The following is a 14,336-nucleotide window of genomic DNA, read 5'->3' as shown; positions in this document are numbered from 1 at the left end:
CCAATCAGCCAATGGGCTTCGCGTTGCCGGGTGGCTTATGCAAATATACGTAGAGACTTCCTCCCGCTGCGTGGCTTGTCCCGGAGGCGTGTCTAGAGCGTGCCGGGAGAGAAGGCTCGCGCGACAGGGAGAGGACGCGGGAGCAGCTGGTGAGTGGGAGGCCGAAGGAGGGATATGATTGGTGCAAAGCGCGTTGCATTCCAAGGTCTCCCCAGTAAATAAGCAGGCCGGAAAACGAGTGTAAGGGAAGAAAGGGTCGAATAGGCCACAACTTTTATTGGTTACAGATGCTTAGGTATTATAGGGTATACCATTTTCAACTCCAGCCCTTCTGCTGGGAGTGCCTTCTAGGGTCAACCTAACCTGGGGGTGGGGTGGGTGAGAGTGCTATGGCTGACAACAAATAATAACAATAATAATAATTTTTATTTATACCCCGCCCTCCCCAGCCAAGGCCGGGCTCAGGGCGGCTAACAGGCAATAATAAAAACAAGTTGAATGAACACAACTTAAAAACAAGATTAAAATACAAAATTAAAATATTAAAATGCAGCCTCATCACAGGAGGAGAAAGGAAAAAAGAAAGAGGGAGGGAATCAAATTGGCTCCAAGCCAAAGGGGTGACCCCCCCCCCGGGGTTCCTATTTCAACTCTTCCTGGGTCCCTTTATTGGGATACCCTTTTGCACGTAGGGGCAGGCAGAGGCTGCAACCTCCCTTCGTTACAAGACTAAGGCTTACTCATTGTCTATTGCCACTGGAAACCAAAGGCAGGGGCACCTGGGTCAAAGACTTAGTTTGGCAAAAAAAACAACAACATGTGCATATGCGCGCGCACACACAAACACACAGGCTGGGAGCCTCAATGGCACCCCTCTGGAAGCTTCACCCTGGGGCAAGCAAACCCTGGCTAGCCACCTCCCGTAGCTATGACTCGGCCAAAGGTGGGATATTCGTGCAAAGCCGAGCTGCAAATGTGCTTGTACAGTGGTACCTCGGGTTAAGAACTTACAGTGGTATTTCTTTTTTTTTTGCAAATAATTTTTTTTTTTGCAAATAAATTTTTATTTGTTTTCGTTAATTATACATATATACAACCTAAATTACATAAGTTGCATATAACATAGCTGTTACCAAAATCATATACATAATACACACTTATTTTGAGCTCCGCCGAGCCTTGGACTTCCCTTCACTTCGTTGGTAAGTATCAGATAGTTTCAAAAGTTACGTGTTTTATCTCTTTTGCACGTTTGTCAAACACTGTTAGAGTTGTTCTAATCCTGCCAGAGTCATCGCAGTTCTATACTTATCTCTTATATATACCAGATATTTATTCCAATTTTCATGAAACTTCTGATCGTCTTGGTCTCTTAGTCTTCCTGTTAATCTAGCTAGTTCAGCATAATTTATCATCTTAATCTGCCAGTCATTTATGGTAGGTATTAATTCCGTTTTCCAGTTTTGGGCTAACATGGTTCTAGCGGCCGTTGTGGCATATAGAAACAAATTTTTATCCTCTTTTTTGATTTCTTTATCAACTATTCCTAGTAAGAAAGCTTCAGGCTTTTTGGGAAAAGTATACTTAAATTTTTTTTTAAGTTCGTTGTAAATCAGTTCCCAAAAGCCTTTTACTTTACTGCATGTCCACCACATATGGTATAATTCACCATCCCCCTCTCCACATTTCCAGCATTTCTTAGTCTTCAGGAATTGTGGAATGTAAATATGAAATTTACAGCGTGTATGGTACTAAGGGAGAACCTCTGGAAGATGATCTATAGGTGGTACCTTACACCAGTGAAGCTAGCTAAGATCTATAACCTGAAGAACTTACAGTGGTATTTCAGGTTACATACGCTTCAGGTTACAGACTCCGCTAACCTAGAAATAGTACCCCGGGTTAAGGACTTTGCTTCAGGATGAGAACAGAAATCGTGCTCCAGCGGCACGGCAGCAGCGGGAGGCCCCATTAGCTAAAGTGGAGCTTCAGGTTAAGAACAGTTTCAGGTACCCGAGGTACCACTGTAATTCGTTCTGGAGGTCCGTTCTTAACCTGAAACTGTTCTTAACCTGAAGCTCCACTTTAGCTAATGGGGCCTCTGACTGCCGCCATGGTGTGATTTCTGTTCTCATCCTGAAGCGAAGTTCTTAACCGGAGGTACTTTTTCTGGCTTAGCGGAGTCTGTAACCTGAAGTGTCTGTAGCTTGAAGTGTCTGTAACCTGAAGCATCTGTAACCCGAGGTACCACTGTAGTTGGCATGACCCAACTTCTGCACTTAAATTTGTCTTCCAGTGGAATATAGCGCCTGGATTCCCTCCCCACCAGAGGTGAAACTGGCACCTTCTTTATGCAGTTTTTGCTGACGACACACATGCTTTTGACACTTGAAGTGCATCTTCTTTTTGGACCTGCCCTATTCTCTAGGCTGCTATCAGTTTTAAATATTTTTTTTTAAATATTGTGAACCTGCTGGATCAGCTGACAGCCCATCTAGTCCAACATCCTGTTTTTACATGGGCTTATCAGAATTCTGGGCTAGATGGGCTGTCTATCAGCCTGATCCAGCAGAACCTTCTTAGGTGGCGTTATTTGTTCTTGCTTATATGGAGACCCTATCTGCATTCGCCTTTTCTCCACAGCCATTAAAGGTGTTGGAGGAAGACGCCATGTTGCACTATGGACCCAGGTTGACCAACCCACAAGCTGCCTCTGATGGCCTATTTGTTGTCTTCCCTTTCCAGACAGTGACTTTGCTTATCAGCCATGATTGTCTTACCCCCGGGACTGACAGATGAAGAGGAGGCTCTGCAGAAGAAGTTTGCCAAACTCAAGAAAAAGGTCAGACTCCTTTTTGTCGATGCCGAGGGGTAGATTCCACCCTAGGCAGGCCAGGCCGAATCAAGTTGTTGTTGGCTGTTCAAAGCCGTTGGTCCAGCCAGCGTGGCCAACGATCAGACACAAGAATGGAAAGAAGCTTTCTGGATCATATAATAGAGTCGTAGAGTCGGAAGGGACCCCAAGGGTCTGTCAGGAGTTCAGCCTACACTCGAGTAGGACCCTGGCAGAGACACATGCCCAACTGGCATGTTCCTTCCCTCCTGGTCTTTCGTTTGGGAGCTTCGAAAGCTTTCTTCTGCCCGAACATCACAGCGACCGATGCCAACCGACACCGGCACACTTAGGGATCCACAGAGTTTGCGCAGTTGCGTAACAGACCTCAGCAACTCAGCATTTTGGCTAATCTACTTTATTTTCATATAAACACATACGGAATGCCGCAACATGGCTCCCTCTCTCTTTAGCATCAGACAGTAAAAAGAAAAAGAACAAAGGACAATAGTCCCACTTCACGGACCACAGTAACACAAACATCCTGTCTCCGTCACTTCCCACTCTTTGGAGTCAAAACACATATCGTCATGTGAAAGACAACAATCCTATGACTGCAGTCGTGGAGCAGGAATTCCAACAGGGTCATCTATGCATGAATCTAAACAATCACATACATGACAGATGGCCATCCAAACTCTGCTTAAAAACCTCAGAGGAAGGAGAGCCCACAAGCTCCCAAGGGAGATCGTTTCACTTGCTGCCAGAAAGTTCTTCCTGATACGTAGTCAGAACCTCCTTTCTTGTAGCTTAAAGCCATTGGTTCAAGTCCTGCCCTTCAGAGCAGGAGAAAACAAGCTTGTTCCCTCTTGTGTGTTATGGGGCCCATATAGTCCAGCATTCTGTTCTCCCAGTGGATAACCTAATAGTAGCAGTAATAATAATAATAATAATAATAATAATAATAATAATAATAATAAAAAAATTGTTTATACCCCGCCCTCCCCAGCCCAGACCGGGCTCAGGGCAGCTAACAACCAATAATAAAAACAAGTTGATTGAAATACAACTTTAAAAACAAGATTAAAATACAAAATTAAAATGCAGCCTCATCACAGGAGGAGAAAGGAAAAAAGAAAGAGAGGGAGGGAGGGAATCAAATTGATTCTAAGCCAAAGGCCAGGCGGAACAACTCTGTCTTACAGGCCCCGCGGAAAGAAATCAGATCCCACTGGGCCCTGGTCTCATGAGACATGCCTCTAGGATGATGGGGAGTTTTAGCCCAGCAGGGTCACCTGTTGGTAGATGACGACAGAAGCAGACGGGATTAAAGGGAAGGGAATGGCAGGAACTAGGTTTGGAGATGCCACGTTAAATATGGTTGTTGTTCCTCCCCAGAAAAAGGCCCTCATGGCCTTGAAGAAGCAGCAGAGTTCAACCAGCCAAGCCAGCCAGGGAGGAATTAAACGCTGTAAGTCGGACTTCCACCAAGGGAGGTGGGTGGAGTGGAGTCGGGTGCACCTGAGTCCACCAACACTTGGGACATTCTCTTGCATTTCTTCTACCCGCTTTGCAGCCATCTCTGACCAGCCGGTCGTGGACACGGCCACAGCGACGGAGCAAGCCAAGATGCTCGTGAAAACAGGGGCCATCAGCGCTATCAAAGCCGAGAACAAGAACTCGGGGTTCAAGCGCTCTCGCACGCTGGAAGGGAAACTGAAAGTAAGGGGAGCTAAGTGGGTGGAGACTAGGGCTGGGGGATGTCTGGTTGTCAACGTTGTGATATATCACCAGCTAAACATCGCAGTATGCCAACGTATCACGATGTCTGAAATAAGACAAAGGCATTGGATGGCTTCACGGTTTTTCCTGTATCACACGCGCGCACGCACGCACACACACATCATGGTTTGTGTTATATTTTGCCAGGTCAAAAATTATGATTAATTTTTTTTTTATAATTTTTATTAAATACAAATTAGAAAACATACATATTTACAACAAAAGAAAATACAAAAGGAAAAAAAAATACACATAACCAAGGAAAAAAATTAGAGAATACTTTGTCTCTTTTCATATTTACAGTTATTTATACCTCTATAAAATGCTAATGAGTGAAATGAAAGATAAGATATCAGAAAAAAGGGGGGGGGGAGAGAACAAAGAAAAAATAAAGAAGTAAAAGAAAACGACTATAGGTGAAAAAATTTTAAAGTAGATAAATATTCACTATACGTAGCCGTTTCCCATCTATATTTATATTCAATTGTATAATTTCATCTTGTCCTTATCAACCTTAAATAAAGTGTTGTTGTTTTTTAAAAGAAGGTCAAAAATTATGAACCGATATCACAATACGGACTTCAAACCAGTTTTGGACGATATATCGATATATTCCCCCAGCCCTAACAGAGACTGTGGGAAAGGGGAGCAGGGTTGTCTTCAGCAGGGCCTTAACATCTTGCTTGCCTTTAGGATCCCGAGAAAGGACCAGTCACAACTTTCCAACCTTTTCAGCGCAGCATCTCTGCAGACGACGATTCTCAAGAGGTACCTGGCATTTGAGTTCCCAGCTAAGGGAGGGAAACGGGGTGGGTTGGCATAGACCTAAGCAATCCTGCTTGCTCCTCCGCCTTCGCTGGTTCACAGGGGCGCCCCAGGGCAGCATAAATTGTTTCTGCATCCTTTATGGAGCTCCCCTGTTCAGCTGCCTTTTACTGACGCAGATCCGTTGGCCCATCTAGCTCAGTATCTAGTAACAGATCTAGTAACCATCTAGTAACAGATTGAGGTTGAATCCTGACAAGACAGAAGTACTGTTTTTGGGGGACAGGAGGTGGGCAGGTGTGGAGGATTCCCTGGTCCTGAATGGGGTAATTGTGCCCCTGAAGGACCAGGTGCGCAGCCTGAGAGTCATTTTGGACTCCTGGCTGTCCATGGAGGTGCAGGTCAAATCTGTGTCCAGGGCACCTGTTTACCAGCTCCACCTGGTACGCAGGCAGAGACCCTGTCTGCCCGCAGACTGTCTTGCCAGAGTGGTGCATGCTCTGGTTATCTCCCGCTTGGACTACTGCAATGCGCTCTACGTGGGGCTACCTTTGAAGGTGACCCAGAAACTACAACTAATCCAGAATGCGGCAAGTGGACTGGTGACTGGGAGTGGCCACTGAGACCATATAACACCAGTCTTGAAAGATCTACATTGGCTCCCAGTACATTTCCGAGCACAATTCAAAGTGTTGGTGCTGACCTTTAAAGCCCTAAACGGCCTTGGTCCAGTATATCTGAAGGAGCGTCTCCACCCCTATTGTTCTGCCCGGACACTGAGGTCCAGCGCTGAGGGCCTTCTGGCGGTTCCCTCACTGCGAGAAGCCAAGTTACAGGGAACCAGGCAGAGGGCCTTCTCGGTAGTGGCGCCCTCCCTGTGGAACGCCCTCCCACCAGATGTCAAAGAGAACAATAACTACCAGACTTTTAGAAGACATCTGAAGGCAGGCCTGTTTAGGGAAGCTTTTAATGTTTGATGTACTTCAGTACAGTGGTGCCCCGCAAGACGAACGCCTCGCAAGACGAAAAACCCGCTAGACGAAAGGGTTTTCCGTTTTGGAGGCGCTTCGCAAAACGAATTTCCCTATGGGCTTCCTTCGCAAGACGAAAGCCCATAGGGAAATCTCCAGGACAGCGGGGAAGCGCAGCGCGTCTTCCCCACTGTCCTCGGACCTCCACCGAAGGCTGGCGGTGGGGCGGAGAGACCTCCTCCCGCCGGCAGCCTTCGGAAGGCTGCTCTGAAGGCTGGCGGTGGGGCGGAGAGACCTTCTCCCCGCGCCAGCCTTCGGATGGCTGTCCTGAAGACTTGCGGTGGGAGGAGGGTTTTCCTTCCCACCGCCAACATTCAGAATGCTGTTCTGAATGTTGGCGGTGGGGAGGAAAAACCCTCCTCCCACCGCAAGCCCCGGGAACAGAGGAGAAGCGCTGTGCGCCTTCCCCTCTGTTCCCGTACCTGTCCTGAAGGCTTGCGGTGGGGAGAAAAGCCCTTCTCTGCACCGCCAGCCTGGCAAGCGGTCTCCATAGGAACGCATTAATTGATTTTCAATGCATTCCTATGGGAAACCGTGCTTCGCAAGACGAAAAACTCGCAAGAAGAAAAAACTTGCGGAACGAATTAATTTCGTCTTGCGAGGCACCACTGTATTTTAATGTTTTTTTGGAAGCCGCCCAGAGTGGCTGGGGAAGCCCAGCCAGATGGGCGGGGTATAAATAAATTATTGTTGTTGTTGTTGTTTTGTTGTTATTGTTATTATTATTACTGTCCACGCTGGTTGGCAGCAGCCCACCAGGGTTTCAGGCAAGGAGTCTGGAGGATCAGACGTGGGGCTGTCTGCATGCAAAACATGCTCTCCCACGAAGCTGTAGCCTTTCCCCCAACATGCAAGGATGGGTCCATGGCAATTGCTGGTGCTGTGGGCCCCGGCACACCTTCAGACAGGCCGGCAGGGTTCTGTGATGGATGCCGGCCGCTGTTCATAGTGGGAAGGGGCCATGTGGTCCCAGTATGCTCAGAGCTGCAACTGGAAGACCCACAAGTATCCAGGAGAGCTCAAATCAAGCTTCCTGCCTCCAGGTTTTACTTTCCACACCGTCAGAGGCAGTATGATTGCCAGTTGCTGGAAATATCAGGAGAGGAAGGTGCTCTCATGCTCAGATCCTGATTGCAGGTTTCCCTTAGGCCAGTGTTCCCGCAGAACAGTAACTACCACAGAGACGTCGACATTTTCAAAAGGAGGAGGTCCATGGCTTGGCTTTTGAAAAACAAGGGCTGCACAATACTTAGGGAATTGGGAACAGCTGCCTTAGACAATTGTTTAGCCAACTGGGAGCATAGCTGTCAACCTTCCCTTTTATGCAGGAAATTCCCTTATTCCAGCGCCACTTCCCGCTGCTATCCCGGATTGTTAGATATCCCGTAGACTGTCCCCGGGACAGGTGAGGCTGCTGATCCCTTATTTTCAAATCTGAAAGTTGACAGCTATGACTGCGAGAGCAGATGGTTGGGTTAGATGGGGTATTTGGTCTGATCCAGCAGGGCTGTTCTCACGTTCCCAGGATGTAGCCAAAGGGATCGACGCTGGAGAAGCAAGGACACCGTTTTGAGCTCTCCATGAGCTCTACTCCAACCCCTGTTAAGCCACAGTTCAGCCAGTCATCCATGCTTGTAGCTGCCGCGTGACATCGTTGAACCAACGAAAGATGGGGGAATTACATCCCAAAAGATTTCTGAGGTGGCAAAAGAGAGAGCAGGGGTGTTTGTTTTTAGCTACCAGAAGTTTCTTGTTTCAGCCCAGGGCTACTACCTGCTAATTTTAATACAATCACTGATGTCTTTTTTTAAAAAAATGTTTTGTTTCAGTCACGGCGTCCCCAGAGGAAGTCTCTCTATGAAAGGTTGGTTCTGTTCATAATAAAATCTAGATGATTTGACCTTTCGATATTTGTTTTAGCCTGTAGGATCAGGCCAAATCCCAGAGCACTCCAGCAAACAGTTTAATAATTATGAGGCTCCCCAGTCCTACTCTGATCTGTTGATCCCTTCTCAAGGGATAAATGGCCTTATCGGCTTAGCCTTTGAAGATCTATTTGTTTCAAATGACACATAATAAGGATTATTTCACTGATTACGCTGATGGTTTCTCAGCTTTTAGGTTGCTTGTTGTACAGGTTCGCTCTGCATTTTTGAATTATTTATTAACGACAGGTAATTTTTGGCGCTGGCAGTGGTTTCGAAATGTATTTTTAAAAATGATTCCAGTGGTACCTCTGGTTGCGAATGGGATCCATTCCGGAGCCCCGTTCGCAACCTGAAAGGAACGCAACCCGTATCTGTGCACGCACAGGTCGCGGTTCACCACTTCTGCACATGCGCGTGATGTCATTTTGAGTGTCTGTGCATGCGTGAGCAGCGAAACCCAGAAGTAACCCTTTCCGGTACTTCCGGGTCGCCGCGGGACGCAACCTGAAAAGACGTAACCTGAACTGAACGTAACAAGAGGTATGACTGTATCTCTATTTTGAAATGTTTGGTATTTGGTGACTGGGAGCGGCTGCCGAGACCATATAACACCGGTCTTGAAAGACCTACACTGGCTCCCAGTACGTTTCCGAGCACAGTTCAAAGTGTTGGTGCTGACCTTTAAAGCCCTAAACGGCCTCAGTCCAGTATACCTGAAGGAGCGTCTCCACCTTTATTGTTCTGCCCGGACACTGAGGTCCAGCTCCAAGGGCCTTCTGGCAGTTCCCTCACTGTGAGAAGCCAAGTTACAGGGAACCAGGCAGAGGGCCTTCTCGGTAGTGGCACCCTCCCTGTGGAACGCCCTCCCATCAGATGTCAAAGAGAAAAATAACTGAAAGCCGCCCAGAGTGGCTGGGGAAACCCAGCCAGATGGGCGGGGTATAAATAATAAATTATTATTATTATTATTTATTATTTGTAACCTGCGGTTTACAAATCACATTGTATTATTGAAATTGTGATTTGACGGCGCACATTCTTTAGATGCTGCCTTCAAAGTGAAATAAAAATGGGTATAAATGACGCCTCTCCCGTTCCATGCTCTTCCCCAGCTTTGTGAGCTCCAGCGATCGCCTGCGGGATACAGAGAAGGATCTAGAAGTGGGCAGGGATCCGGACAAAGAGCCAGACCGGGGGGAGAACCTCCGCAATTTCGAGTGGGACTATGACCGTGATTGCAGCCGGGACCGGAGCAGAGAGCGTGATAGAGACCGGGATCGAGACCGGGACAGGGATCGGGACCGAGACAGAGACAGAGAGGGCAGCTTCCGCCGTAAGGACTCCTTGGGGGCAGGGTGGATAAAAATCAATGATTTTTTAATAAATAAAATCAGATTTTTCAAATTTTAAATGGTTTTTAAAAAAATTTAAATTGGATTTTTAAAATACAATAGTACCTCAGGTTACATATGCTTCAGGTTACAGACTCCGCTCTCCTCTTAACGACCCCTCTAACGACCCTTAAGAAACTACAGCTCCCAGAATTCTTTGGGGGAAGCCGTTCCTGTTCAAAGTGCTCTCATAGCGCTTTAAATGTAGGGTGTGGCTCTGGATATTACGATCTCACGGAGTTGCTGGCATCAGGTTTTGAATACAGTGGTACCTCTGGTTACGAACTTAAATCGTTCTGGAGGTCCGTTCTTAACCTGAAACTGTTCTTAACCTGAGGTACCACTTTAGCTAATGGGGCCTCCCGCTGCCGCCGTGCGATTTCTGTTCTCATCCTGAGGTAAATTTCTTAACCTGAGGTACTATTTATGGGTTAGCAGAGTCTGTAACCTGAAGCATCTGTAACCTGAGGTACCACTGTATCACGTGAGCCAGTTGTGAACTAGGATACATAGAGTCCCCAGGAAGGGTAGGCAAGGTTTCAAACGGGTTTTGGCATCCAGCTAGGTTTAAGAGGGCCTTGGGGCGACAGGAGTGTTTTCTGACCTGTCAATCTTCCTTTCCTAACCCAGGTTCGGATTCATTCCCGGACCGACGTGCTCCGCGCAAAGGGAACACGGTGTACGTCTACGGGGCGGACATGAAGCAGAGCATGCTGCGCACCGCTTTCTCGGCCTTTGGGAACATCATTGACCTCTCCATGGACAATCCCCGCAAGTGAGTGGTGGGAAGGAAGGCACGGTTGGCCCAAGAGGCAAAGCTTGGGCCAGATCCACGGGGGAAAACATGCAAACGACACCTCACTCCCATATGGACATCTACCAGTAAAGCCACTCGGGGGGACTGGAACAACCCAGTTAGATGGGGAGGATACTACTACTACTACTACTACTACTACTACTAATAGTAGTAGGGGCAGAGCAGTGCTTTGCATGCAGAAGGTCACAGATTCAATCCCTGGAAATACCAGGTAGGCTGGCACCTGACATCTCCACCATCTGGAGTTGCATTCCTGGGGAACATTGGATCTGGACTGTTTTCTCGCACTGATGCCACATCCTGTATCAGTTATATTTTATCTGCACGATCAGAATGAATTTCAGGAGCCAAAATGCCTTTTCTGTGCAGCCTGTGCAGGAGCAGCGATCAGCGTTATACCTACCGTATTTTTCGCTCCATAAGACGCACCTAGTTTTAGAGGAGAACAAGAAAAAAAATATTCTCTCCCTCTCTGCACAGCGATCCCTCTTGCTGTTCTGGCTCCTGGGATAGCCGTGCCAAGCCTCTTCAGGGCAGGAGAAGCGCTCCGGCTGTGCTCAAGAGGCTTTGCGTGGCTATCCCTGAAGCCAGAACAGCAAAAGGGATCGCTGCGCAGTGAAAGCAGCCATCCTTCTTGTTGTTCTGGCTTCTGGGATAGCTGCGCAGCCTGCATTCGCTCCATAAGACGCACACACATTTCCCCTTACTTTTTAGGAGGGGAAAAGTGCGTCTTATAGAGTGAAAAATATGGTAATTGTTGTTGCTTGTCTTCACTTGCCCCACCTCACTGCCCTGCTCATGGTTGTGAAGAATATTCTTACGTTATGAATGGTCAGTAATAATAATAATAATTTATTTATACCCCGCCGATCTGGTCAGGTTTCCCCAGCCACTCTGGGCAGCTCCCAACAGAATAGTAAAACACCATAAAACATTAAAAACTTCCCTATACAGGGCTGCCTTCAGATGTCTTCTAAAAGTCTGGTAGTTGTTTTTCTCTTTGACATCTGGTGGGAGGGTGTTCCCCAGGGTGAGTGCCACTACCAAGAAGGTCCTCTGCCTGGTTCCCTGTAACCTCACTTCTCGCAGTGAAGGAACTGCCAGAAGGTCCTCGGAGTTGGACCTCGGTGGCTGAATGATGGGGGTGGAGACGCCATTTAGGGCTTTAAAGGTCAGCACCAACACTTTGAATTGTGCTCAGAAACATACTGGGAGCCAGTGTAGATCTTTCAGGACCGGTGTTATATGGTCTTGGCGGCCGCTCCCAGTCACCAGTCTAGCTGCCGCATTCTGGATTAGTTGTAGTTTGCAGTGGGTAGCCCCACGTAGAGCGCATTGCAGTAGTCTATGCGAGAGATAACTAGAGCATGCACCACTCTGGCGAGACAGTCCGCGGGCAGGTAGGGTCTCAGCCTGCGTACCAGATGGAGCTGGTAGGCAGCTGCCCTGGACACAGAATGGACCTGCGCCTCCATGGACAGCTGTGAGTCCATAATGACTCCCAGGCTGCGCACCTGGTCCTTCAGGGGCATCCCCCACACCAGCCCACCCCCTGTCCTGCCAAAACTACTACTGTCACCGTGTCTCCATTAAGAAAAATAGGTAGGAATAGGCCAATATATATGTGGACTGTCTCTGGATAAAGCGAATCTTCTTTAAGTTCTCAAAGCTCAACCTAGATCAAGATTGTCATCTGAACTAAGCGTAGGTGTAACTGAGAATCACAGTCACGTCTGTCATTTGAAAAATAAAGACGTTAGAGCTGTCCTGCCAAAAAATGGCCGCTAGACAGTCCGTTTCAGTGACCGCAACCTTGGTTAAAGGAGCCATTTGGCGCCTAGCTTACATATTTGAGTTTCTGACACTGCTGGTAAGGTAAGACAGCCAAGAAGACAATGCCTTTCCCCAGAGAGCAGCCGTTAACCCTTTTCTCTCTCCCCCCTCAGCTGTGCTTTTGTCACTTATGAGAAGATGGAGTCTGCGGACCAAGCCATTGCTGAGGTAACTGCCACTGCTTTCCCCCTCTGAGTTGCCTGAAATGTCCAGCGCCGAGGGCCTTCTGTCGGTTCCCTCACTGCGAGAAGTCAAGTTACAGGGAACCAGGCAGAGGGCCTTCTCAGTAGTGGCGCCTGCCCTGTGGAATGCCCTCCCACCAGATGTCAAAGAGAACAACTACCAGACTTTTAGAAGACACCTGAAGGCAGCCCTGTTTAGGGAAGCTTTTAATGTTTGATGCATTACGGTATTTTAATATTTTGTCGGAAGCCGCCTAGAGTGGCTGGGGAAGCCCAGCCAAATGGGCGGGGTATAAATAATAAATAATAATATTAATGATAATAATTATTATTATAAATGAGCCTAGGAAAAAAAGGGAATGGGGTGATACCCAACATTAGTCATTAGAATTAAGTCCATGGGTTTTCGTGAGTCTGCCCTGGATGCAGAGGAGTGATGGTAGACAGCATAGGCTCAGAGCCTGGGGATTGGTGGTGGGTCTATGACACGTGATTAGAGGGAGAAGAGAGAGAGGACTGGGGGGACGAGGAGGTGTCGGGAGCAGAAGAGGCAACAGGGTTTTGTGAGCAGGAAGAAGTTGTGACAGAGAGCGGGCAAGACTTGGAGGCAGGGGAGGAGGCAAAAATGGTTCTATCGATCTTTAAGGTGCTTCAGGGCTCTCTGGGCCATGGATCAATTTCCGTAGAAATGGATTAAGGCACCCCACCCCCTTGCCTCCTTAACAGCTCAACGGAAAGGTGGTGGAAGATGTCCAGCTGAAAGTCAGCATTGCCCGCAAGCAGCCCATGCTGGACGCAGCCACCGGCAAATCGGTGTGGGGGTCTTTGGGTAAGTGCCGGAGGAGAGGGGTCTGGAATGGGGAGGCAGGAACCAAGTTCCAAGACGATGGGAAGTGGTTTGAGTGTTGGTAGTGGGGGATATGGAACTCGGGGATCTCCCAAGCTCCCGTGTTTTGATGAGAGGAATCGGAGAGGTAAGTGGGGTCAGATTCCCAGAGAAGTGTGTGCTAGTAATGGCAACCAGCAACTTTCAGTCTGCCAATAATATATCCCACTCGCTTAAAAGGGTTTTGGGGCCTGGGAGTCCACCACCAGTTGCCCCAGAATCTGCTTCTTTTATCGTCTTCAGAGGTTCAGCTGGGTAGTGTGAGAGAAGCTGGTCACCTTTGCCTTGTTGTGATCTGTGATCCTAGATGTCCCTCCCCTCTCTCTCTTTCCCAGCTGTGAAGAATAGCACCAAGGGCTCTCACCGGGACAAGCGATCCCAGGTCGTTTACAACGAAGACATCTTCTGAGGCCTGTGGGACAATCCCCCTTTCAAGCGGTGGGGTGTTTCTTAAATGTTTGCTTTTTGTTGTTGTTGTTAAGATGTGCAAATAAACATTGGCTGTGTCTTCGAAAAAGCACCGTATCGCTTCTCTCCAAGTCTGTACCTCAAAATGCATCTGAGCCCGTGGCGGAAAGACTTGTTCTATAATGCACCTGGCCACGGAATCAGGAAGGCAAGGTGTAGTAAGAGAACAATTGTGATGGCCACATCTTAGATGATGCTCAAAGATTATTAGGCAGATTTAAGTAGGATAGACCCTATCGGTGGTTTGGTATGAGGGAAGAGTTCCTGTGGTACATTGGTGTCTCTTTTTTTGAAAAACAACATGTTTTGATGTCTTCAATTTCATCTCTTTGTTTGATCTAAAAACTTATTTGAGAAAGGGGGAGGGAAAATAGAAGCTTGGGATTGTGAGATTGCCGAAGTCTAATCGGATATAAACTC

General features: G+C 47.7%; 1 protein-coding gene across 1 annotated transcript; it reads left to right on the top strand.

The window, feature by feature from the left end:
* Window positions 1-10: 10 nt before the first annotated feature.
* NELFE (negative elongation factor complex member E) lies at window positions 11-13,968 on the top strand. The gene is made up of 11 exons (XM_083602269.1): window positions 11-149; window positions 2,746-2,842; window positions 4,232-4,304; window positions 4,410-4,555; window positions 5,309-5,383; window positions 8,241-8,275; window positions 9,452-9,672; window positions 10,361-10,505; window positions 12,494-12,548; window positions 13,289-13,391; window positions 13,784-13,968. The coding sequence occupies exons 2-11, from the start codon at window positions 2,768-2,770 to the stop codon at window positions 13,855-13,857; spliced, it is 1,002 nt and encodes a 333-aa protein (XP_083458395.1). The 5' UTR covers window positions 11-149; window positions 2,746-2,767; the 3' UTR covers window positions 13,858-13,968.
* The last annotated feature ends 368 nt before the right edge of the window (window positions 13,969-14,336 follow it).

Source organism: Podarcis filfolensis (genome assembly GCF_964270895.1).
Source record: "Podarcis filfolensis genome assembly, chromosome: 2".
NCBI classification, from domain to species: Eukaryota; Metazoa; Chordata; class Lepidosauria; order Squamata; family Lacertidae; genus Podarcis; species Podarcis filfolensis.
This window is presented reverse-complemented; position numbering and strand designations above follow the sequence as displayed.